The sequence below is a fragment of the Protomyctophum bolini genome (genome assembly GCF_963924005.1).
Source record: "Protomyctophum bolini genome assembly, chromosome: 19".
NCBI classification, from domain to species: domain Eukaryota; kingdom Metazoa; phylum Chordata; class Actinopteri; order Myctophiformes; family Myctophidae; genus Protomyctophum; species Protomyctophum bolini.
In genome coordinates, this window is record NC_137880.1 from 35374281 (window position 1) to 35401407 (window position 27127).

General features: G+C 46.2%; 3 protein-coding genes across 3 annotated transcripts in view; 1 reads left to right on the forward strand and 2 right to left on the reverse strand.

Annotated features, from left to right (window-relative positions):
* Positions 1 to 317: 317 nt before the first annotated feature.
* unc93a (unc-93 homolog A) lies at positions 318 to 7763 on the forward strand (the record flags this gene model as incomplete). Its single annotated transcript, XM_080790677.1, has 8 exons — positions 318 to 407; positions 1861 to 2042; positions 3819 to 4048; positions 4254 to 4373; positions 4464 to 4675; positions 5685 to 5820; positions 6594 to 6725; positions 7426 to 7763. 8 exons carry the CDS (start codon positions 318 to 320, stop codon positions 7761 to 7763), a joined length of 1440 nt encoding a protein of 479 aa, XP_080646803.1.
* A 2337-nt stretch (positions 7764 to 10100) lies between these two features.
* Positions 10101 to 27127, reverse strand: part of LOC308334301 (estrogen receptor beta-like) — a 272603-nt gene continuing 255576 nt past the window's right edge. The window contains exon 11 of the transcript XR_013965882.1: positions 10101 to 10583. The gene's annotated coding sequence lies outside the window, so the exon portion shown is untranslated. The remainder of the gene's footprint in view (positions 10584 to 27127) is intronic.
* Positions 21517 to 23040, reverse strand: LOC308334702 (palmitoyltransferase ZDHHC23-B-like; the record flags this gene model as incomplete). Its single annotated transcript, XM_080791506.1, has 3 exons — positions 21517 to 21925; positions 22196 to 22777; positions 22871 to 23040. The coding sequence occupies 3 exons, from the start codon at positions 23038 to 23040 to the stop codon at positions 21517 to 21519; spliced, it is 1161 nt and encodes a 386-aa protein (XP_080647632.1).

The window sequence follows — 27127 nt, forward strand, 5'->3', positions numbered from 1 at the left end:
TATTGTTAGTTGATAATTACTTTACGTTAATTACTTTGTCTTTAATGGTTTATAAAGAAAAAAGATAAGGTTCTGCCTAACAACATAAAATAGAATTGCAACAGCAACAACAACAGATAGTCTGTGAACTTTGAACTCAAATATGGCCCATTTTGACTATATCAAAGACAGGCTCAAAGTTCCTTTGATTTGCACTTGGATTCATTCTTGTTACTCTGAGAATATAGGCTACAGTAGATTATTATAACATCATTATACTTTTTTTTTTTTTTTTTAAAGGTGCAGTTCCTTGTGGATTTACTAAAGGAAGCTAAAACATGTTCAACCGTAACTTAAAGAATGTACTTGTGGTCTCCGTTGGATTCCTGTCACTGTTTACAGCTTATGGAGGCCTGCAAAGTCTACAGGTAAGTTCACAAGTTGACTCAAACAGAGATGGGAGGTTCATTCAAGGTCATCTGTTGAACTATAGTCTAAAGTTGACAGCAGCAACTCAAACACGCAAACTGGCGTCTACATTACTACTTTGGAGCTTGCAAAAGTAGGCTAATATATGTACTTTGGAATGGAATGTGAGTCACATCACACGGACAGTAAAATCCAGAATTCTACTTCTGTTTTACTTACTTTTAGCTATTAAAGTATTTGTTTCTAGCAAGACACCTGTTCAACATCTACATTCAAAATGTATTGTAATATATTTTAGCCTATAGAAGCTAGATCATACCTTGTTTTGTTGCTAAATTTGGAAATATAATTTATATTATTTAAAAGAGTTTTACTCAGAATTAAGAATTATTTTCATTGTGTACGGTTTAGTTTAGTGTATTTTTTGTCATGGTGAATCCAGTCAAATCAAAGCCATGGGTCATCTCTCTAAGTATTTAGAATGAGCGACCCCCCCCCCCCCCTCGCCTCGTCCAATGGAACACTTTCCTGCTGGGCGTCTTTAAGTGTGCAATATGTGGTTTTAGATATTTTAGATTATAGCAGTGAGCCCAGTGTCTCATTATGGGATTTGTAGTCCAGGAAGTAAGTGAGCCCAGTGTCCATGAGATCAGAGACACTGGGCTCACTGCTACAATCTAAAATATCTAAAACCCACATATTACACACATAAAGACCCCCAGGAAAGTGTTCTACATCTTCTAAACGTCATTAACATATATTCTTTTGCAAAAAGGGGGAAGTGTCCCTGGGCCTTTAATGCAGTGGTTCCCAAAGTGGGGTCTGGGGACCCCCAGGGGTCCTTGAGGGAGTTCCATGGGGTACCCAGCTAAATTATAGTTTGGAAACATTGATTTTACAATATAAATCAGGGGTCCCAGAGATAGGAATGCCATTAAATGGGGGTCCATAGACTAATATGCATGTCAAACTGGGGGTCGTTGAAATTAAACGGGTTGAGAATCACTGCTAGAGACGTAAAAACTTCTCTTATGGGGGTCCCTGGCTGCAGGCATATCTTTTTCAAATTGGGGTCATCAGTGTCAATTTGGGGGTCCTTGACATGAAAGTGTCGGAACCACCGCTTTAAATGGACAGGTAGCACCTGGGAGGTTTTCAGCTATTAGTTATTTTCTGAGGGGCGCTAGCCCCTCCTATGCCCAGCTTTCCGGGTTTGTGTAAAGTGAAAGACGGACAAGTGAGGACGCAAATTGTGATTGGCCAGAATGAGATGATTGTTTGTTTACGGTGTTTAGCCGTTTACACAGACAATATATTGCTCTATTCCTGTACAATCAGAATGAGAGCGTTTAATGATCCTCCACCCCTCCATCCATTACGTTGTGTGTGTGGTGTGTGTGTGTGTGTGTGTGTGTGTGTGTGTGTGTGTGTGTGTGTGTCTCTCCTGTCCAGAGCAGTCTGAACGCCGAGGACGGGATGGGGGTGGCGTCTCTGAGTGTCATCTATGCCTCCATCATCGTCTCCTCCATGTTCCTGCCCCCCATAATGATCAAGAACCTGGGCTGTAAGTGGACCATCGTGGTCAGCATGGCCTGCTATGTCTCCTACTCCTTTGGAAACCTCTATCCTGGATGGTGAGACACCACTCTCTGTCATGTTCCTCTCTCTGTCCTTCTCTTTGTCTAAAGCCCTAACCACACCAAAGGGTCTAGACGGTTTTAGCGTTGATATGTCCTGTTGCACGTTGACCCACGTTGTCCCAAGTAAGTTAATTGTTTCAAGTGATTCAACGCATGGAATTCAAAGGCCCAAAACACACCAAAGGGTCACCATGCAACTCCTTGTAACCGTTTGGACCCAAGGAGTCGCATGGTGACCCTTTGGTGTGGTCAAGGCTTTATGCCTTTTGTCCATGAATTAAAACGAGCTTAAAATCATGTAGAAGGAAGCTCTGCCAGGGTGCTTTCAGGCTTTCTCTGATATGATCTTAAGAATATATGCCACTTATATTAACTCATTTTGTGTGGCCATTGTGTGGAAAACAAAATAATAATACATGGTATGCTTTGAACAATCAGTGATCTCAAGTTGGAACACACAGATATAATCCTAACAAATGGAATAAGTTACTACTTTAGTACGTTAATACTTCATTCTAATAGCACATAGCGCAGCATGTTCACACATACTACAAAGACCGTGTTCTATTTCACCAACAGTCTGTTGGATTTTACAGTTGTATTGGAAATTAAAGAGCCTGTGTATTACACAAATCACAGAGGCTCTAGATGGTCAATGACACACGACCAGCACACATTTTAACATCCCATTTCTGCTCGGCGGCAGAAGCAGCAGCAGCAATAAACAATAATAATATACCTAGTAGATCACAAGGGCTGTGCAGGTAGATCACATGACATGCCCCTAAAAAAAGGATAAAAATGTAAAAGAAATGGCATCTGCCACTTGAATTACGGTGACTTGATTGATTGACATCAATAAAGGGCCTGAAAATGATGTGCAACGTCAGTAGCATTACAGATTATTCCATTTCTCCCCCTCTATTTCCAATTCCAAGTACATTTGTCTTATATGTAATGTAATGTATTGTAATGCCACCTCCGATATTCCATATTTAAAACTATTTTCAGCAATGGTAAAATGTACTTTTCATCCCTACCTCTGTGATCCTGGGTTTGTATACAGGTACACACTCATCCCTACCTCTGTGATCCTGGGTTTATATACAGGTACACACTCATCCCTACCTCTGTGATCCTGGGTTTATATACAGGTACACACTCATCCCTACCTCTGTGATCCTGGGTTTGTATACAGGTACACACTCATCCCTACCTCTGTGATCCTGGGTTTGTATACAGGTACACACTCATCCCTACCTCTGTGATCCTGGGTTTGTATACAGGTACACACTCATCCCTACCTCTGTGATCCTGGGTTTGTATACAGGTACACACTCATCCCTACCTCTGTGATCCTGGGTTTATATACAGGTACACACTCATCCCTACCTCTGTGATCCTGGGTTTATATACAGGTACACACTCATCCCTACCTCTGTGATCCTGGGTTTATATACAGGTACACACTCATCCCTACCTCTGTGATCCTGGGTTTATATACAGGTACACACTCATCCCTACCTCTGTGATCCTGGGTTTATATACAGGTACACACTCATCCCTACCTCTGTGATCCTGGGTTTATATACAGGTACACACTCATCCCTACCTCTGTGATCCTGGGTTTATATACAGGTACACACTCATCCCTACCTCTGTGATCCTGGGTTTATATACAGGTACACACTCATCCCTACCTCTGTGATCCTGGGTTTATATACAGGTACACACTCATCCCTACCTCTGTGATCCTGGGTTTGTATACAGGTACACACTCATCCCTACCTCTGTGATCCTGGGTTTGGGCGGATCGCCTCTATGGTCGGCTAAATGTGCCTACCTGACCATCACTGGTAATCTACAGGCTGCCGAGGACGGCAGGAAGGGTGCCGATGTCATCAACCAATACTTTGGCATGTTCTTCTTCATCTTCCAGTCCTCTGCAGTCTGGGGCAACCTCATGTCCTCCCTCATATTCCAACAGGATGCTACAATAGGTACACACACGTAAAACACGCCTTTAGAATGAACGCAAATAGACAACAGCTACAAAATGTGATTCACCTCTTTGATTCACAAGATCCTTGTAAAGAAAGATTAATTACAGGGCAGTTGTCGTGTTACATTATCACTGTCTTAACTTCCTCTGGACAGGCTAGTAATTCATGGTTTTGACTAATTAAAATGTACGTGGTCTTCCAGCCAACATCACAGACGAACAGTTGGAGCTCTGTGGCACGGCTGTATGTGACATCCAGCCAAACGTCACCACCATCAAACCAGCACAAGAACTGGTCACGACGCTGGTCGGGGCCTACATCGGTATAACATCATGATCATTTTATGCCTTTTATTTTTTATCTCTTTCCAACGATCCATGTTCAAAGAAAACATCTCTCCCTTGTCGTGTAGGCGTCGGGCTGCTGGCCATGGTCATCGTGGCCGTGTTCCTGGACAACATTGACCAGAGCCAGGCCAGGGAGTTCCGTGGGAACCGGGAGCCGTTCTGCAGCACCTTCTTGGCCACATTCCGGCTGCTCAGAGACCGCCGGCTCCTCGTCCTCGTGCCTCTCACCATGTACAGTGGCTTTGAACAGAGCTTCCTCTCCGGCGAGTACACCAAGGTGAGGGGGAGCTTGTTAGGGCCCATTCATACTCCTATTTTAGAGGGTTCGGCGCTGTAGAGCCTACAATGTGACGTCATTTGGCTCTGTACAGCGCCAAATGACGTCACATTGTAGGCTCTACAGCGCCGAATGACGTCACATTGTAGGCTCTACAGAGCCAAATGACGTCACATTGTAGGCTCTACAGAGCCAAATGACGTCACATTGTAGGCTCTACAGCGCCGAATGACGTCACATTGTAGGCTCTACAGCGCCGAATGACGTCACATTGTAGGCTCTACAGAGCCAAATGACGTCACATTGTAGGCTCTACAGCGCCAAATGACGTCACATTGTAGGCTCTACAGCGCCAAATGACGTCACATTGTAGGCTCTACAGCGCCAAATGACGTCACATTGTAGGCTCTACAGCGCCAAATGACGTCACATTGTAGGCTCTACAGAGCCAAATGACGTCACATTGTAGGCTCTACAGAGCCAAATGACGTCACATTGTAGGCTCTAGAGCCTACAATGTGACGTCATTCGGCGCTGTAGAGCCTACAATGTAGGCTCTACAGTATCTCTTTGGTGCTACTGAAAGTTTCTGACGAGCCGAAATCGTTTCGGCACTACAGCGCCGAAACGGCGTTAAAATAGGAGTATGAATCGGCCCTTAATGTTTCCGTGTGATGTGAAAAATGTTGAAAAAACAGAGCAGTGATGTTTTCGAGGCTTGTTCAACACCCATTTTGAGCAGGAACCCCCTTTTGATGTTTTAAGCATATATGTAGGCTACTTTAGCTATTGAAAAATAGCAGATCTACAAGCTCGTAGCGCGGCACTCTACGAGCTTGTAGGTCTGCTATTTTCTTTTTTTATCCTGAAAATGTGGTGCAAATCTTTGAATATATATTCTTTCAGAGCGAGCGTTTTTAACTCAAAACCTTGCTTCTTCTGGGGGAGTCCCTGGAACAGCATATTTTCAGATGGGGGTCGGCATAAAATGTCTTTGTTTCCATTACAGAACTATGCCACGTGTGCACTGGGCATCCATTTTGTTGGCTATGTGATGATCTGCTTCGGGGCTTGCAATTCACTGTCCTCCATTGTCTTCGGGAAGTTGGCCATGTACACAGGCAGAGCTCCTTTCTTCCTGCTAGGTAAAGTTCATGGATAAAAAGATACCTTTAAGAGTGTAAACGAGGCTAATCTATAGAGCTATGCATAGTTGAGAATGCTCTGCTATGTTTCAGCTAGATTAATTATTAACCGGTCATCATATCGGTATCAGCAATATATCAAGAAAAACAACAAAAATGGTTGTATAACCTGCCCTTTTTTTCCTCTTTCTATAATTATCTGTTCGGCCCAAAAAAAGTGTTTATTGTCACGAGTTGTCACCTGCTGAGTTGGCTTTGTCCGAAGCTTTAAAGGTCTTTAAATAAATACTAGGGTAGGTACCCTCACAAAAACATGCAGTAATCCTGGTCTCTAAACTGCCTCCCCCTGGCCAGCCGGGGCGCCTGATGGAGGGGAATGGATCTGGTTGGAATAACGTGTTCCTTCCACTCGCTACGTCCAACCAGGGAAACTCCCTCCTGTCAGGTGTAAAGGAGCAACTTGGACACTCGGGCATGAAGGAAGCATGAGTTCAAGTCCGTTGCTCTCCCCAGGTTGGCGGAGGGTGTGTAGAGCCCAGGATCACATTAGATAATTGACACAGGGGTGAAAATGGGTTACAAAATCGTGGGGTAAAAATTATAAAAATAAATAAAGAAATAAAAACCTTTTTGAAACGCCTTCGCAGGGGGGATTATAAGTTGTAGTATAAATTGAAAGACATTTTGTATAGTTAAGACTTCCGATCTGAATCACACTCACCCTCATTCAACGAGCAGTGAGGTTTCTCAACGCCACGTCTCTCCATTCGCAGCGGCGGCCATCAACTTCTCCTGCATCATAGCCTTGCTGTACTGGAGGCCTCATCCCGACCAGCTGCCCGTCTTCTTCGTGTTCCCTGGGCTGTGGGGCATGGCAGACGCTGTGTGGCAAACGCAGACCAACTGTGAGAATATAAAACTAAATCCCTCGGATGATAAAAGCTCATATAGTTTAGATCAATGGTTTTCAACCCATTTCATATCATTGTTTATTCCCCATTTGAGCCACGGATGGACCACCATTTCATGACATTTTAGCCTCTCAGACCCAAAACGAAAGAATATTTAGTCGTCGTTGATGAAAATAACAGTTCTACATTCTCGTGTAGACTTCTTGTAAATTAAGTAATGCAGATGTTTAACAATAAAGTAACTCTTGAGAGCGTAAAATGAAACCAAATGGACCCATTTGTTTTCATTTTACACTCTCAAGAGTTAAAAGATCTATCGGGTTCCACTTGGTTACCAACTCTCCGTCATTTAGCAGGGGACCACCTGGAACCCCCTCAAGGACCACTGGTGGCCCCCCGAGCCACTGGTTGAGAACTACTGGTTTAGATAGAATTATTTATAGGACAGTGTCAAAATAAACAGCAGCACATCCAGATGGTTCATCAATGGCGTTAATTATGGCCATAGGTTTACTTCCAGACAGAGAGCAGTGTTTCATCTCGTTACCCCGATCTGTACTCTCAACTTACCAACCGTTTCTCTCTCCCATCTAAAGAAAAAAACACATCGACTTAAAAAGGCTACATTTATTTGTTTTTTATATTATATTATGATCCTATTATGTTGATTCTCTCTCTCTCTCTCTCTCTGCAGCCATCTATGGAGTGCTATTCCCCAGAGACAAAGAGGCAGCGTTTGCCAACTACCGCATGTGGGAGTCTCTGGGTTTCGTCATCGCCTTCGCCTACAGCACCTTCATCTGCCTGGAGACCAAGCTGTACATCCTTCTGGCTGTGCTGCTGCTCACCGTGGTCACGTACCCCATCGTGGAATACGGGGAATACAAGAACCCCACCATGCCCATCGAACAGTTAGACCACATAAACCCTGCAGGCCACCAGGACTCGGACCCTGAGGAGAAGGCCTACCATGAGAAGGCCTACCAGTCAGAAATGACAAGCAAGCACATCTTGGCTCAGACTAGTCTGTAGATTCCGTCTCGTAATCGTGACTGTTTGACTTTCTTTGTTTGAAGTGTAATGTCGTCGATGTCACTGAATGGTTAGCCGGGGAAAATTGTAGAGCCTTTTAAGTTATTCAGTTATCTTTTTAAGTTATTCTTTTGTGATGTTATAAAAAGTGTGATATTTAAAAAAAAAAGGACCAGCCGCCAAAACCACCAATCTTTCCTAAATACAATCCCACTAGAACAAACAAAGAACTATACCTATACCTTGGCCTAAACGTATACCCCACAACCCTGGCAGCCCCCCACTTTGAAAACCACTGACTTAAATGTCCCTCGCATATACAGTAAGGTCACACACCAGACCGTGGCCTCTCGCTTTGAGGGAGACAACGTGGCACACTCTGCCATAAACGATACTGTACATTTACAATGTACTCGTGCATTATTAAACAGTTGCTCTTATCCAGGCTGACTCATCCAAACATCTCATCCAGTGACTCAGGATATATGGCATGAGGAACTTTGGCCAACAAACCAAACATCTCATCCAGTGACTCAGGATATATGGCATGAGGAACTTTGGCCAACAAACCAAACATCTCATCCAGTGACTCAGGATATATGGCATGAGGAACTTTGGCCAACAAACCACACTTTGGCGCTATAAAGCAGCGGTTCCCAAACCTTTTCATGTCAAGGACCCCCAAATTGACACTTGACAAGCTCGTAGCGCGCCACCGAGTGGCGCGATACGAGCTTGTAGGTCTGCTATTTTTGAAAAATTCGAAGAACGACTGACATTTTTAGAATCTGATCTCAGGTCAGAATGGGTTCATCAGACCAGTGTGTGTCCAGTGGAAACCTCGTATGAATCTGATCTCAGGTCAGAATGGGTTAACACTGTATAGCCACATACATACATAGAAACACATCACACACACAGACACATTGTGCCACGTCGCCACTGAATGTCATTGCACTGATTTATCACCGCGCTGTCGCAGAATGGCTTCCTTTATGTCCCCCCAATAGAAAGACCCGGAATGCTAGATGTCCCATTAACCCATTCTGACCTGAGATCAGATTCATACGAGGTTTCCACGGGACAACACACTGGTCTGATTAACCCATTCTGACCTGAGATCAGATTCTAAAAATGTCAAAAATAGCAGACCTACAAGCTCATAGCGCGCCACTCGGTGGCGCGCTATGAGCTTGTAGATCTGCTATTTTTCAATAGCTAAAGCATAACATGATGCCAACACCAAAATGGGTGTCCGGTCAGAATGGGTTAATTGGCCAGTTTATTGTGCATTTGCATATAGGGGGCATTGGTAATGATTAAGCAATACCCCAGCCACACACACACACATACACACACACACACACACACACACACTACAGCACAGTGACATGTGTATGCATGCACACACGCACGCACACACACACACACACACACACACACACACACGGCACGCTCCAATACAAATGAGTTAAAACATCCACACTTTGCCATCAGGACAAATGGAATGAGACCAATGAGAAGCCACAAAGGCACCCCTTGCACCTAATCTGTAGTTTCAGAGGTCTGTAGTTTCAGAGGTCTGTAGTTTCAGAGTTCTGTAGTTTCAGAGTTCTGTAGTTTCAGAGGTCTGTAGTTTCAGAGTTCTGTAGTTTCAGAGGTCTGTAGTTTCAGAGTTGCAACAGAAGGTGTCAGTGTAGTCATTCTCAATACACAGACGCAAGCAGAGGGCTGTCCTATGACAAACAGATGAAATCCAATTCCTTATACCCCTCCTCTCTCTAACACACACACACACACACACACACACACACACACAGTTTGTTACTGGGTATACTGCATCTATCCACTAGAAATTATGTTCAGAGTCGGACTGCCTAAAATGCTCTTGCATCATCCTATAACAAAGCCATTTATTTTGAAATATCACCCTGGGATGCGCCGCTTACATGTATGTACAGTATGGCAGTGGTTTTCAACAGATTTTGACCCAGGGACCACCACTATTGTGTGGGGTGGGTCCATCACAGACCCACCCCACACACAAAGTGTTTGGGAGGTTCATGCAACATTCCATTGTCATCTTGATCAACTTTTGCCTGTTATCTCTGGAAAAACGATAAATAAAATATAAATTCTACTGCATTCTCTAATTGTGTAGACTTCTTGTAAATGAAGTAATGATCGAATTGATTGATTGAATTGATTGAAATCTTTATTAACAGTTTGCGGAATTACAGTACATTTCAAGCACAAACTCAATACAAAGACTGTTAACTGTGAGTGGACGACCCAATTAACACATCTAGTACAGGAAGTGCATCAAAATAGACGCTCCGGGGTGCCAGAGTAGTCGCCAGAGTAGTGATCGCTTTTACTCTGAAAGCCATGAACCGGAAACACTTTCTTAAAAAAATTGACTTGACAAAGTGAGCTCATAATCCCCGATCATCTTACTATATTTATATAAACTCCAAAAAGCGTTCATATTTTGCGGGAGAGACGGATGAGGAGCAGAAATGCAGCGCCAGCATATCGATCCATTCATCACCACGGAGAGCGCCCTGGATGAGGAGATACGAGTCATTCTTTCCGCCGCGCTAACATGGGAGTCAATGACAAGCTAATATTTGCACAGAGCGTTAGCATACGGCAAGCGAAAAGCGAAATGCCAAAAAAAAAAGAAGGAATAATTCTGAATATTATTATCTCGCCCCGCGTCGTTTGGACGTCGCTAGGACGTCCACAGACGTCTAAGGTACCACTCGGTTCTGATCCTTATGACGTTTCCAGACGTGTTTTGTACAGAATGTGTTAAGCCTTACACTTGTTTACAACAGGGTCCACATTGTTCAATTCATCAAAACATTTAGAGACAAACAAATAGACACTTCTATGTAGTTAAGAACAGAACAGGAATTCATCATATAGGAAGCGAAAAGGGAAAAAAATATATATACAGTGAGGGGAACAGGGGGATAAAAGAAAACGAAAGACAGAGTGTAGGGCGCCTGCACACAACACCATGCGTTGATGCCATGTGTGCATATGTGCAGGCACCCAACACCACGTCCATACAAAAACATAGTACAATCCATAGTACAAAGACAGAGTGTAGGGCGCCTGCACACAACACCATGCGTTGATGCCATGTGTGCATATGTGCAGGCACCCAACACCACGTCCATACAAAAACATAGTACAATCCATAGTACAAAGACAGAGTGTAGGGCGCCTGCACACAACACCATGCGTTGATGCCATGTGTGCATATGTGCAGGCACCCAACACCACGTCCATACAAAAACATAGCCCAGTAACCACACCAAAGAGTGGAGACGGTTTTAGGTGTGATATGTCCTGTTGCACGTTGACGCGCGTCATCCCTAGTGATTCAACGCATGGAATTCAACGGCCCCAAAACCACACCAAAGGGTGGAGACGGTTTTAGCGTTAACTCCTTGCAACCGTTTGGACCCAAGGAGTTGCACGGTGAACCCTTTGGTGTGGTTATAGGGCTTAAGTATGGTTTCATCTTCACTAGAGCTTAGCATGAAGTGCCAATCTAGTGTCCTCATTTCACTAGTATCATCATCATCATGTCATGATGTGTGTGTGAGGAGGATTCTGTTTCCCCTTTTTTATTGTATTTTATTGGAACCATCACACAAGGCTACATTATTGTACTCTTAGTCATATTAAACTACTAAAATCCTACACACTCTCCTTTTCGCCCCTCTACACAACAAATATCTACGTACAGTATACACACAACACATCATGTTGTGACATGCTGTTGTGAGCTTGTAAATCTGTTCTTTTTGCCAAACGTTTGCCCATGAAGAACAGGGACGCTATAGGGTTGTGGTTCATTTCCTATAATAGAACCGAATTTATGGCCACAATCTTACATCTCTGACAATGAGGGTCACTCCGATCCTATCCACACCCACGCTCCTACTCTTCCTCATGCCTTTTGATGCAAGTCTCCACAGTTGTATCTCGGTATGGCCATACTGTACGAGCGCGTGGTTCTCTACTGTTCTCACAATGGGCAATGCTTTACCGCAGAGCAACGGAATCAGGACGCAGTATTATTAATATCTTGCTCTAGTATAAAGTTATTCTTTGTCTGCAACCCTCGTCTTTGACCCACTTATGGGGTTTTTGAGCCCTTGGTTGAGAAACACCGGTTGAGAGTGCATGTGTATGCGGGACATTATTGTTCAGATCATTATACAGTAGATTATACAGTAGAATGATGGTCCCTGGAGTCCTCTGGTCAGATCATTATCCCATTCTGACCGGGCACCCATTTTGGTGTTAGCATCATGTTATGCTATAGCTATTGAAAAATAGCAGATCTACAAGCTCATATCGCGCCACCGAGTGGCGCGATACGAGCTTGTAGGTCTGCTATTTTTGAAAAATTCGAAGAACGACTGACATTTTTAGAATCTGATCTCAGGTCAGAATGGGTTCATCAGACCAGTGTGTGTCCCGTGGAAACCTCGTATGAATCTGATCTCAGGTCAGAATGGGTTATACAGGAGTCCTCTGGTCATTCTCTTTTGAAGACCCTGAATGACGTAAACTTGATTCAAGCCACTGTTTTTGCCTTCTGCAGCAGTGGCACTGTTTCTCTTGATATCTCTCTCTCTCACACACACACACACACACACACACGCACACGCACCCACGCGCATCCTCGTGCGTGCGTCTGTCTGTAGCGTTACAATTAAGCCTAATTTTGGGCTGTTTGGCCAGCTCTCTTTCCTCTTGGCAGGTGCATCACCATTTGGACCAAACACATTAGTGGGGAACGGCCAACAAAACATGGCTTGCCCTTAAGTAGAGAGACATCTGTCAACAATCAGGCGGCGTGAGGCGTCGTTGCTTGTAAAGAGCGTGATTACACTTTGCATGGGTTGAAACGGTCAGGCTTTTATCTCGCCATGCAGGGCGTCCGCACCGCCAGCCCTACAAGGACCATATGTTAGGCCATCCTAAGCCCAAAGCTGGACCAGAAATGGGATTTGTATAACATCCAAATCCCCTCTACCCGTAAACACCTTGGCGCCGTGATCTTTCCAGGATCCCTCGCACACACACACACACACACACACACACACACACACACACACACACACACACACACACACACACCTTTGGCCTTCCTGCTGGCAAATCCCTCCTCCCCCCCGCGTCCCATCCCGTCCCACCCACGTCCCACAAGGCCGAGAGGAGTGTTGGGTTTCATTGCCATTCTGAGGCAGGAAGCCCTCTCTGTCTGGTCCTTTTATAGTCCTGGATATTCATACACACTGGCTTTGTGCAGGGGACTATCAGATGATGAATTGCACGCTATATAGTAATACTATGGAGATATCCCATTGCAGCCAAGTACAGACCAATACCATGTGTTTTAACCCATTTTGACCTGAGATCAGATTAAAAAAAATGTCTTCTACATCAATTTGCCACCAAAATGCGTTAAGAGGGATCTGGGCCGTGCCAATGAATCAAACTACTGGTTTCTGAGGTTGGGTAGAAAACTATTGTGACCATTTTAACCCATTCTGACCGGGGACCCATTTTGGTGCTAGCATCATGTTATGCTTTAGCTATTGAAAAATAGCAGATCTACAAGCTCGTAGCGCGCCACCGAGTGGCGCGCTACGAGCTTGTAGGTCTGCTATTTTAGAAAAATTCGAAGAACGACTGACATTTTTTAAATCTGATCTCAGGTCAGAATGGGTCAATCAGACCAGTGTGTGTCCAGTGGAAACCTCGTATGAATCTGATCTCAGGTCAGAATGGGTTAATTATATACCCGTTTTGGGCAGAATAATATGGTGTGATGTGACATTGTGACATTCCGTTTGGCATTTGTCACTCTATTTAGGCCACCATGCATATCATATAGGGTGCTGGTAGACCTGTCTGAAGTGAGTGGTGCACCAGCGCCCCCTGTTGGTACTCTACATACAGACATAGGAATGGTCGGACGTTGCTGGTTGTAGGAGTGGTTGCACCACTCAAAAGAGACATTTATTAATGAAATAAACTGTTGCCTAAATAAAGAAATGTGAATTGACCCAATCTATGATCCAGACCACTTTGTAATTTTACTAACAGTCCCCAGATGCTCCAACGTGAGCCAGTAACATGTGAACCAATGCAGCGACTGAAAGATGCATACTGTTACATCACCTATCCTGCAGGAGCGTGCACGCAGACAGACACGCAAGCAGCCACGCAGACACGCACGCACACACACAGTGTGTATACAATGGTCCTCCCCCATCTCTGCGATACAACTTATCAAAACTTCAAAGTCGCTTTAGTGAAAAAAAAATCACTCACAATGACCCATTACAACTTTGAAAAGAAACGTAAACATCAGAAATACATTTTCCTGTGTTTCTTTTATCTCCACTGGAACTGCAGTCGTGTTACTGTACAGTACAGAACAATACGTTCTGAGAACGCCGTCGTTCTTCATCAAACCCATTTAACCCATTCTGACCTGAGATCAGATTCACACAAGGTTTCCACTGGACAACACACTGGTCTTGATTAACCCATTCTGACCTGAGATCAGATTCTAAAAAATGTCAGTCGTTCTTCGATTAAAAAAAAATAGCAGACCTACAAGCTCGTAGCGCGCCACTCGGTGGCGCGCTATGAGCTTGTAGATCTGCTGTTTTTCAATAGCTTAAAGCATAACATGATGCCAACACCAAAATGGGTTCACGTTCAGAATGGGATAATACAGTATACACACATGAAAGTGCATAAAGGGTGATGAATGGTTGTTCACGAGGGTACACATTTAAGCCTCCAAAAATAAAGTCAAATACTAATCTTTTCTTACCCCATGCATAATATCTTTGTGCAAACGTGAGAATGTGACGCTCAAAAACTGCAGGATAGACAGACAGTTATCTGTTCTGGGAACTGCAGGTGAAACAGGTTTAATCCATTTTGGTTATGCTTTAGCTATTGGAAAAATAGCAGATCTACAAGCTCATAGCGCGCCTGCACCGAGAAGAACCACTGACATAGAAACATGAGCTTTTTTCAGAAAACTGTCAGGATGTAGAAGACATTTTTTTAGAATCTGATCTCAGGTCAAAATGGGTTAGTCGAAATTCAGGGCTTGCATCGCATGCAGCCGTCTGTCCGTCCGTCCATCCATCCATCCATCATGCTTTAACCCATTCTGAACGGGAACACATTTTGGTGTTAGCAGCATCATGTTATGCTTTAGCTATTGAAAAATAGCAGATCTACAAGCTCATAGCGCGCCACCGAGTGGCGCGCTACGAGCTTGTAGGTCTGCTATTTTTGAAAAAATCGAAGAACGACTGACATTTTTAGAATCTGATCTCAGGTCAGAATGGGTTCATCAGACCAGTGTGTGTGTGTCCAGTGGAATCCTCGTATGAATCTGATCTCAGGTCAGAATGGGTTAATAAGTGGTTTAAAAAGCAACGTAGCTGAGAATGAGCATCAGATTATTGGGTTGAGATGTCACAGATGTCTCTCGGACATGAAGAGACACTATAGGCTGCAGGCAGAAGACGCGAATTGACCAGCAGCACGGCCACCTCCTCCCCCCGTTTTATTCAAAGTACATCAGAATTTAACCTATATTCTGGGCAGGAACCCCTCTTGCCGTTTTAAGCATTATGTTATACTTTTAGCTATTGAAAAATAGCAGATCTACAAGCTCATATAGCGACCTACGACGAGCTTGTAGGTCTGCTATTTTTGAAGAATCGCGAATATGTGGCGCAAAACTTTGAATACATGCTTCTTTCACAGAGAATGTTTTCAACTCAAATCTTTGCTTCTGGGAAGTCCCTGGAACTATACATATTTTCAGATGGGGGTCGGCGGCCGATTACATATAATATCTATCTGGGTTATTGACATGAAATAGTTTGAGAACCACTGACCTAGAAACATGGGCTTTTCAGAAAACTGTCAGTATTTAGAAGACATTTGTAGAATATTCCTCGGGTCTAAATGGGTTAAACACAATAACACTCATGTTCAACATGGTACAGTACGTAGATGACATTTCTGATGGACTGATGTTCAAAAGATTACAAATGATCTGGGCCTGATCATTAATGATCATTAATGATCATTAATGATCTGGGCCTGATCATTAATGATCTGGGCCTGATCATTAATGATCTGGGCCTGATGCATGTATCGTTGCAGTGGGTGAGTGCTCATTTTCTTTGCATGGAGATGAGCAGTGAGGAGAGTATAGGGAGCGAGAAAGGGAGAGAAAGATCAATGTATTGCAATTAATAGCAGCTTACACACATTATTGCCAATAGAATTAAATACTTCTCATCCTGTAACAATGATTTCAGCCCCTGGTTTCTGAGGGGCGCTATAGCCCCTCCTATATGTCCATCTTTGGGTGTATGTGCACAGACATAGTGTCTATTTTAAGCCATGATGATGTACGATGATAAGAGCGCCCCTCAAAAGAAATGGCACCCTTTTCAAATTGACCAATAGAGCACCAAAGTCTGACGTCAATATCGGTCAAGTACACTGGATCATGTACTTTTTATTTGCATTGTAATCCCCACAAAGGGGGATTTTAGACCGCCTCAAATAAGAACCGTGTTTGAAAAATAAACAAGTCACCCCGGCCGCTTCACTCATATTGATATGAAGAATCAACTGACTGAGAGAAAAACACTATAGTTACTGCTGCTGAACTAGTTACATTTTCGCTAGAAACAGACTGTATCATATTATGAGTGACTGACTGTCACAAACGATACAGAGACACCCTCCCTGACATCATAACGTTACAGCTGACACCTCCCTGACAATAACGCAGAGACGGCTTATATGAAACGATTTTAAGATCACCCCATGTTATTCTCCATAGAGAACTTACTTCCGTGAACCCGGGGAATCTAGGGGACGAACGAGTGACGTCAGGACTTCGGCGGTCTAATATAACGCCACCAGGAGGCCACAATAACCTACCTGACCTGGCAGAGAGACCTAGTGCTCCAAGGAGCACTATTTCTAGTCTCCATTTAATTTTGTCCGTCGTTAAAGCAAACTGCAAACTAAAAGAGTTACAAAGTAGTTCTATACGCTGTATCCTGAAGTGCTTTATCTTCATACACTCGTACTGCAGACAGTATGTATCTCTAAAAGATGTTATGAAAACAAAAGCCTATTATTTCCTACAAGACTGTTCTCTCTTCTTCGGTGTGTAGGTAGTGTCCTTCCCTCGACTATAAACTTACTGACCCTCTCTGGCTCTCTCTCTCTCTCTCTCTGAGGCAGAGCTACACTGACTCCTTCTCCGGTAGAAAGGAAAATCAATGAGCCCACAGAAGGAGGCGGTATTGGTAACACAGTAAAACTGTCAGTGCTGGATATATGGCGAACGTGGCCTTTACAAGCCTCCAAACACAAAGCAGGCGCCTTAGGTTATTGTACGTGGCTCTGCTCCCGCCTGCGATTCCTTTGATTTATGGCTGTATAATCTACATAATTATATCAGCAAAAGTAAATAGAAATCCATCATTATTCTATGATGATATACCCTATTTGCTAGTGTACTGTAATGCGTTCTTATTATATACAAATTGCCTTGTGGGTTGGGGTGGAGGGTGGGTGGGTGGGCATTGCAAACAAAACAGACACGTCCGGTCTCTGTGGATGGTGGGTTATGTCACACAAACTAAGCTTTGTGAAGATTTGAAAGTCGGAAATTAAGTGGCCTGAAAAATCTACCGATCATACAATGACAATGATCATTTTGTCTGTGTGATTAGGCCTGTGTGTGTGTGTGTGTGTGTGTGTGTGTGTGTGTGCGTGCGTGTGCGTGAGTGTAATAGCAATAGAGAGACAGGAAACCACAGAGAGGGTGGTCACGCAACAGGCATTCGAGGCAGAATTGAACGGAGGACGTTGTAATTATATGGTCGATACACTATCCGGTCGGCTCCCTTTCAGTTGACATTTTTTGAATTGAGTGAATTAGAAAGTTGGCCCTCGTTCGTATGTTGTGCCCATCAATGTACACACGCACGCACACTATAGCGTCTGTAGGAAAACCTCCGATAAGAGCCCATGTGAAGACAAGCTTCTTTCACCACTCAAACGTCTCGTCATGAAGGTGGCACCGGCGTGGAGTGCCGTTGGCGCCGTGCCTGGCAGGCCCTGCATGGCACTGCCCTGGAAACCCTCCTGAAAGCTGCTTATCAGGTGTCACATAAGGGGCCTCTCTTCTGCTTTCCCCCCCCCCTTCACATAGTGGTTTTTAACCCATTCTGACCTGAGATCAGATTCATACGAGGTTTCCACTGGACACACACTGGTCTGATTAACCCATTCTGACCTGAGATCAGATTCTAAAAATGTCAGTCGTTCTTCGAATTTTTCAAAAATAGCAGACCTACAAGTAGATCTGTAGATCTGCTATTTTTCAATAGCTAAAGCATAACATGATGCCAACACCAAAATGGGTGCCCGGTCAGAATGGGTTAAGCCAAGTGGAGCCTTTACAGGACTAACTTAACGCCTAGCAGAGTTTATTTCTATCACTGGGGGATTTCTCCCATCTCAAATCTTCACCCAAAGATTGTTTTACACTCCAAGGATTAATAGGTTCTGTGGTTCTGGTCACAAACCAGCCATATTGGACCAACACTATAGTCTCCAAGGTTCTGTATGTTAGCTTAACCAGAGGGAAACGTTTTGGAGAGTACACTGAATTTAAGATTCTGTATGTTAGCTTAACCAGAGGGAAACGTAGACCCGTCACTGAATTTAAGTTAGTCTTGGCATGGCGATAAAAGAGCACGATATGCAGTCTGAGGCTAATGCTAATCTAGCCTATCTTTAACCCATTCTGACCCGAGATCAGATTCATACGAGGTTTCCACTGGACAACACACTGGTCTGATGAACCCATTCTGACCTGAGATCAGATTATAAAAATGTCAGTCGTTCTTCGAATTTTTCAAAAATAGCAGACCTACAAGCTCGTAGCGCGCCACTCGGTGGCGCGCTATGAGCTTGTAGATCTGCTATTTTTCAATAGGTAAAGCATAACATGATGCCAACACCAAAATGGGTGCCCGGTCAGAATGGGTTAACATGCCCTTGCGTAGAACGTCTGCGATCGCACGGCGGGCCCCTTCGCCCATGAGCGTGGGAACAGGGGACATAAAAGGGTACAGGCTCAACACCGGGCTAAGTGAATCAGTGGCTCTGATGTAGCCAGTGTCCCTTCGACATTATTGGCAATTAGCCACCGATAACTGGACAGGAAAGGCAGCAGACAAGGGGGGGTTTGCCTGCAGGAGAGAGTGTGAAGGTCACGGCCGAGATCTGAAGGGTTGAACAATAATGCAACACCGGTCTCAGAAGAGCTAACGCTATCGCACGCCAACACCTCGCCAGACCAGGGAGGCAGTGGAACACCATGTGAGGGGGGGGGGGGGGGGGGGGGGGGGGGGAGGGGATGGTTTGGAAAGAGGCCAGTCTTTCTTTCTTGCACTCATTCTCTTTATAGCCTATATGGGCTCTATTTTCGGCCTTGCTAAACCATCCATCCATCCGTCTTCAACTGCTTATCCGTAGTCGGGTCGCTGTGGCAACAGCTCCACCAGAGTGCTCCAGACTTCCCTCTCCTCCAGAGCAACATTAGTGACTTCCTCCTGGGGGGGATCCCGAGATGTTCCAAGGCCAGTGAGTCGATGTGTTTCCTCCAACTGCGCCTTGCTCTGCCCCGGGGTCATCTCCCAGTGGGACGTGGTCCTTGGTCTGCCCCCCGGGGTCATCTCCCAGTGGGACGTGCGTCGAGGACCTCCCTATAGGGAGATGAGGCATCCTAACCAGATGCCCGAACCACCTAAGCTGGCTCCTTTCCAGGCGAAGGAGCAGCGGTTCTATAGATAGATTGCTAACCGTGGCGGCCACGGTTGACATGCTGAGTTTGTTTGCTTCCTCCATGGTGACAGTTTAGCACACGGTATGACTTTAACTTGCACTGATTGGTCAGCTGATCTAGGCTCTATAGGGCTACCAGTTAACACCCTCTTGGTCCGTTTATCACTCCCCTCACCCAGTGCAAGTAAAGGCAGCCTGGGTATATCTTCTGATATCAAAATCACAATTTTCCTTTCCTTTCCCATTCACCAACCTGTGGTGCCATTCCTCAGAATTGTTGCTTATTTGTTGTTGCTTATTTGGTGCCTGTTCAGTGTGTGGGAGGTACCACACTCCCTGGTACCACACTCCCTGGTACCACACTCCCTGGTACCATACTCCCTGGTACCACACTCCCTGGTACCACACTCCCTGGTACCACACTCCCTGGTACCACACTCCCTGGTACCACACTCCCTGGTACCACACTCCCTGGTACCATGCACACTCCCTGGTACCACACTCCCTGGTACCACACTCCCTGGTACCACACTCCCTGGTACCACACTCCCTGGTACCACACTCCCTGGTACCATGCACACTCCCTGGTACCACACTCCCTGGTGCCACACTCCCTGGTGCCACACTCCCTGGTACCACACTCCCTGGTACCACACTCCCTGGTACCACACTCCCTGGTACCACACTCCCTGGTACCACACTCCCTGGTGCCACACTCCCTGGTGCCACACTCCCTGGTACCACACTCCCTGGTACCACACTCCCTGGTACCACACTCCCTGGTACCACACTCCCTGGTACCACACTCCCTGGTGCCACACTCCCTGGTGCCACACTCCCTGGTACCACACTCCCTGGTGCCACACTCCCTGGTGCCACACTCCCTGGTACCACACTCCCTGGTACCACACTCCCTGGTGCCACACTCCCTGGTACCACACTCCCTGGTACCACACTCCCTGGTACCACACTCCCTGGTACCACACTCCCTGGTACCACACTCCCTGGTACCACACTCCCCGGTCGCAACAAACCTATCCTGGTTTCAAGCTAGGGAATGATGTGGATCTCAGAAAGGAAAAACGGCATGGCTGCAACGTCTATCTCGGACTTAACCTGACCAACCTGTGACACCATTTGTCTGTGACCTGGTTTCACTGCAATCTCCACTGACTCCACTTCTACAATTGAAGAAAAATATTAAGTATCAGAAATATGTGGGGGAAAAAAACCCCATAGCAGAGGTACTTCTGTCATGTGGCCTAATGGCAGCGATGTCAGAGACATTCATTTATTTTATTTTAAGTTTTTTTTTTCATCCCACGATTCTGTGCACTAGGCTGCACCTTTTTCTGGGCACGGCCTCAAATGTTATAGCCCTTTAGCGGTGGCGGGGTCCACGCACGCCGAGGAGGAGAACTAACAGTCGCTCTGTCAACGGGAACGGAGGCTGTGCAGCGGATGTGTTTATTTTAAGATTTGCAGTAATTACTTAACGATGCCTCAAAGATATGCTCGGCGCAAGAAGAATGCCGCGTGTATACCCACAACACGTTATTCCAACCAGTTCCTTTCCCCTCCATCAGGCGCCCCGGCTGGCCAGGGGGAGGCAGTATAGAGACCAGTTCCTTTCCCCTCCATCAGGCGCCCCGGCTGGCCAGGGGGAGGTAGTTTAGAGACCAGGATTACTGCATGTTTTTTGAGAGGGCACCATACCCTACCCCAGGGGACACGGGGAGAACATGCAAACCATACAGAATACAGCCACCGCCAGATCACTCGAGTCAAAGTCGGAACGGCGTCAGTCGGGGAGGACGTACGACGCGTACAGATCGTCGCCCATCGTCATGAACTCCAGCCAGTTCCGCCGGAAGCCTCGAGAGTGGACCCCCGGGACCCCCGGGACCCCCGCATCCACGACGAGCCCCCAGCAGCCGACGCGGCCTTCTGCTCTCTCTCGGGCGCGGGCGACGTGCGCCTCGCGCAGCGTCACGTTGTGGCCGATGTGAACCACCTGCGCCAGCAGCAGGCAGAGCAGCCCCGCCGCCGCCACGCTGCCGTACCAGAGCAGCCCCGCCTCCGCCACGCTGCCGTACCAGAGCAGCCCCGCCGCCGCCACGCTGCCGTACCAGGCGCAGGCGAAGACCAGCGCCGTGGCGTGCCGCTGGAACACGCCGGGGCAGTAGAGCAGGGCGGTGAGGAGGCTCCGCCTCCGGGGCAGTAGAGCAGGGCGGTGAGGAGGCTCCGCCTCCGGGGCAGTAGAGCAGGGCGGTGAGGAGGCTCCGCCTCCGGGGCAGTAGAGCAGGGCGGTGAGGAGGCTCCGCCTCCGGGGGCAGTAGAGCAGGGCGGTGAGGAGGCTCCGCCTCCGGGGGCAGTAGAGCAGGGCGGTGAGGAGGCTCCGCCTCCGGGGGCAGTAGAGCAGGGCGGTGAGGAGGCTCCGCCTCCGGGGGCAGTAGAGCAGGGCGGAGAGGAGGCTCCGCCTCCGGGGACACACGCTCCGCAGCGACAGGCCGATGCCGTACAGCGACGTCGACAGGAAGAGGAGGAGCGTCAGCAGGAAGCTGCGGTGATTGGCCTGCCCCACGCAGCCGTCGATCCAGACGCAGTGGTGGTCGAGGCGCCGCACGCACACGCCGCAGGTCCGGCAGTGGCCCGAAGAGGTCGACGTCCTATCTCGGACGTCCCCCCGGCTCGGCCGCACGGCGCCCGGGTCCTTCCTGGTGTGGGCGAGCGCCAGAAGCCCCAGGGTCATCCCCGTGGCGAAAGCCACGCAATGCGCCGACCCCACGTGGCCGCGCGGACACACCTCCGTGACGAACACGTAGCCGACGGAGCCGAGCGTCAGGCTGAGGAAGAAGCGCGTACGACGACGTCCCTTTGTCCGCCGGCGGGCGTAACGCCACGCCAGCACGCCCGGCAGGGCCGCCAAAACCACCGCGGCGAGGAGGAGGAAGTGAAGCGCCGCCACGTGCAGCAGGGCGGGTAGCAGAACGAACGCCGCGATGGCAGACGGGTCTACCTTCCGGGCTCCGCCCCACAGCCAGACGGGTCTACCTTCCGGGCTCCGCCCCACAGCCAGACGGGTCTACCTTCCGGGCTCCGCCCCACAGCCAGGGCATGCGAGCGCGGTCCGCCGCCAGCAGTCGCGACGGCACCTGGGGTTCCGCTCGCCGTGCATGTTCACGTACTCGCAACAGCACAGGCCGCGTTCGGGATCCTCCTCCTCCGCCGTGACAGCCAGCCTCGCGGCCGATTGGCTGCGAGGCCGGCTGTCGAGACGAGGCGAGTCGGCGCGTGGCGGCGGCGGCAGCGGCGGCGGCGGCATGGCCGGCTAACGTTGAAAGGTTTCACGGCTCACCGCAGAGCGGGTCCGTTTCATGTTTTAGAATTCACAACAGGGGCTCCGATGTGAACATGATAAACATTCAATTTACGATGCGTTTCGAGGGTATTTTAACTACGGGACGTATGTCAACATGTGACGTAGATTCCCTCTGCTATGTAACAGGACATGACATCACAAAACCAGACGGTTTTCTCAATGTCGTCAGTTAACTCTGTTCTTACTCTATGGCTCTGCCTAAACCTAACCTGACCGTAACCTCTCAAACTCTATGGCTCTGCCTAAACCTAACCTGACCGTAACCTCTCAAACACTATGGCTCTGCCTAAACCTAACCTGACCGTAACCTCTCAAACACTATGGCTCTGCCTAAACCTAACCTGACCGTAACCTCTCAAACACTATGGCTCTGCCTAAACCTAACCTGACCGTAACCTCTCAAACACTATGGCTCTGCCTAAACCTAACCTGACCGTAACCTCTCAAACACTATGGCTCTGCCTAAACCTAACCTGACCGTAACCTCACAAACACTATGGCTCTGCCTAAACCTAACCTGACCGTAACCTCACAAACACTATGGCTCTGCCTAAACCTAACCTGACCGTAACCTCACAAACACTATGGCTCTGCCTAAACCTAACCTGACCGTAACCTCACAAACACTATGGCTCTGCCTAAACCTAACCTGACCGTAACCTCACAAACACTATGGCTCTGCCTAAACCTAACCTGACCGTAACCTCACAAACACTATGGCTCTGCCTAAACCTAACCTGACCGTAACCTCACAAACACTATGGCTCTGCCTAAACCTAACCTGACCGTAACCTCACAAACACTATGCCTATAACCCTAACCTCACAGAATTATAACCCCCCCAAACCACGCCCACCTCGGCGAAAGCACTGCGAAAAAGGGCAGTCCCGACATCACTGTATAGCTAAAAGAACCAACGTGTGTGTGTTACTATGTGTGTGTGTGTGTGTGTGTGTGTGTGTGTTACTGTGTGTTTGTGTGGGTGCATGCACAAGTGTGGGGACCTGTCATAGATTGTGGGATCGTTGTGAAGGATCTGGTGGACTGGTGACGGCCAGTTTCAGCAGCTCCGATGAAAGGAAAAGACAGCTGCAGGCAGCGCTGTCTGGTACAGGAACGATTACAACACAAGCTATACTGTACACGCGAGGTCAAATAACTCCTATAACTCAGACAAACCTCAACACACTGCTTTTTAACTTTCAAAGTAAAAAATAAAATCCACTACTACTTCCAAAGTTCAGATCTACAAGCTCACAACATACATGATGTGAAGCTTGTAGATCGGCTATTTGAAAATAGTCTGAGATGTCGCGATGCATTTCACTGTACGACGTGTCCACAATAGGTATACAACAGGTTCAAGTGGAGGTGTTATGGGTTAACCCGTTCTGACCTGAGATCAGATTCATACGAGGTTTCCACTGGACAACAACACACTGGTCTTGATTAACCCATTCTGACCAGAGATCAGATTCTAAAAAAAATGTCAGTCGTTTTTCAAAAATAGCAGACCTACAAGCTCGTAGCGCGCCACTCGGTGGCGCGCTATGAGCTTGTAGATCTGCTATTTTTCAGTAGCTAAAGCACGACATGATGCTAACACCAAAATGGGTGCCCGGTCAGAATGGGTTAATCAGGATTTTGGCCAGGACTCTGTGGACATTGCTCTTTCTTGCCATTATGTTTCCATGTACGTAAGTGTATTTTCTTTTCTGTTTTGTGCTATATGTCAAATGTGTGTATACTGTATGTGTTGCATACAAGGCTGCTGGCCGGTCGCAAGACAAATTCCAGCGCAAACTGACAATAAAGTATCATATCATAATTATACAGATGGCATGTGACAAAAAAAACCTCTAATAACAGTTAGATTTTGGGAATTGTTACAATTCATCTTCAATCAGTTTTAAGAGATACCAACTCGAGGATATACATGCATGCCTACAGCCACATAACTATGAAAGTCTGTGCATGTGTACGTGCGTTTGTGCGTGCGTGTGTTTTGTAGCATTTATCCCAGATACAGCATGCTACTAAAATAATTAGTCCATAATTGGAAGCACCTGCCACTCTAAAAACACTAAAGCTAACGCAAAACACCTGCGTGTACATCTTGAGTGTACAAAATGCTATATCAGCTTAAATTTGGTAAAAGACATGGCTTCCTCACTCCCTTCATATGCCAATGGTCATTGTATACAATAAGGTCAGACTAAAGTCAGACTAAAGAGGTCCTTTGTCTACCAGTCGACCTTGAGGCTTAATCAGGAGATGTAGTAGCCACAGGATAATCTAAGCGGTGGATATTGCTCATGTCTTTATGTATGTAAATTGTCTTGTTCTTTGTGTTTTGTATATGTTCTGCATACTTGGCTGCTGTGTCGCAAGACAGATTTCAGTGTGAACTGACAATAAAGTACTATATCATATCATATCATATCATTGCCCATGAGCAAGGCCAAGCAACCCACTGAGGAGTCTCAGCCAGTGAGAACACAGCTACTGTCTTTAACTGCAGTCCTCAGGATTGTGCATCAATTCATCACCCATTCACACACAGTCACACACCGATGGCAGCGGAAACCATGCAAGGCACCAACCAGCACACCAGGAGCAATTAGGGGTTCAGTTGCTCAAGGACACTTCGACACCAACTCTTAGCCCGGGTTCGAACTGGCAACCTTGCGGTTTCCATCCAGCCACTCTACCCCTGAGCCACCGCCATTTTTAGCCAATATAAAAAAATACCACAAAATATCTGTACCATTCATCATTTGACGGGCAGCCTTTTTTAGAGACATTTAGACCCACACCTAAACACTGTTTGCCATCAGCGCCGTTAGCCAGACAGGGTGCTGAATGGAAATTGGGTTACTGTTCGTTCATCTAATCTCGCTCCTTTTTTGCCGATGGGTTCCCAGATTGCTGTTGGTCAAAGAAGGAGGAGATAATCTGAGAGTACTTTCCGACAGACTAATTGAATCAATACTATGTGTGTTTTCTGCTTCCTCATAATGATAGAACAGTGTATAGAGGGCGATGTATGACAACGTTCCCAACACAATCTTTTCCAACAACTTGTGACTGACTATCTTTTGAACTTGAATAACCCAACTCATAATTGTATTTATTTTGTTTTATTTTTTGTTATTTATATTGTTTTTGTTATCCGTGCTTAAATTATTATTTTTGTATCCTACGGTTTATATCATATATGCCTGTATGTATTTGTTTTTGTATATATGTACTCAATTATTAATGTTATTTTTTTATATTGTTTTAATGATGACGATAACTGGGGGGGAGGGATGGGGTGAGGGAGGAAAAAAAATGGTATGTTCAAACTGTACTAAATTGTTGAAACCTATTACCAATAAACATATATTTAAAAAAAAAAAGAAGGAGGAGATAAACTGATATGATAGTTTTTGCCCACACCGCTATGAGACGCGTGCAGGGACTTCGTTCTGCTTTAGCTATTGAAAAATAGCAGATCTACACGCTCATAGCGCGGCAACGAGTGCCGCGCTACAAGCTTGCAGATCTGCTATTTTTGGGGGGAAAATCTTGAACATTGTGACGCAAATCTTTGAATATTCGAATATAACGTTTTTAACTGAAATCTTTGCTTCACTGGAACATATTTTGAGATGGGGGTCGGAGGCCAAATACATATAATTCTAGGGGTCCTTTACATGAAATAGTATGAGAACCCCGGATATAGAAACATGAGGTTTTTCAGAAAATCGTCATGATTTGTCAAGACATTTTTTTACATTTTGACGTCAGGCCTAAATGGGTTCTAGTACGTAGAACACACTCAGTTTGATCTCTAGCATATTAGACAATTTGATCATTGATCCTAAACATTATATTGTCTGTTTTTCGTTTATAACCTAAGGCATTTTGAATTACTGACCTCATTTTCAAGTTTGTGCTTGAGAAGTGGAAGTGGAATTCACATATTTGACCCAGCATGTTCACAGTTCACACACACACACACACACACACACATGCATTCTCACGT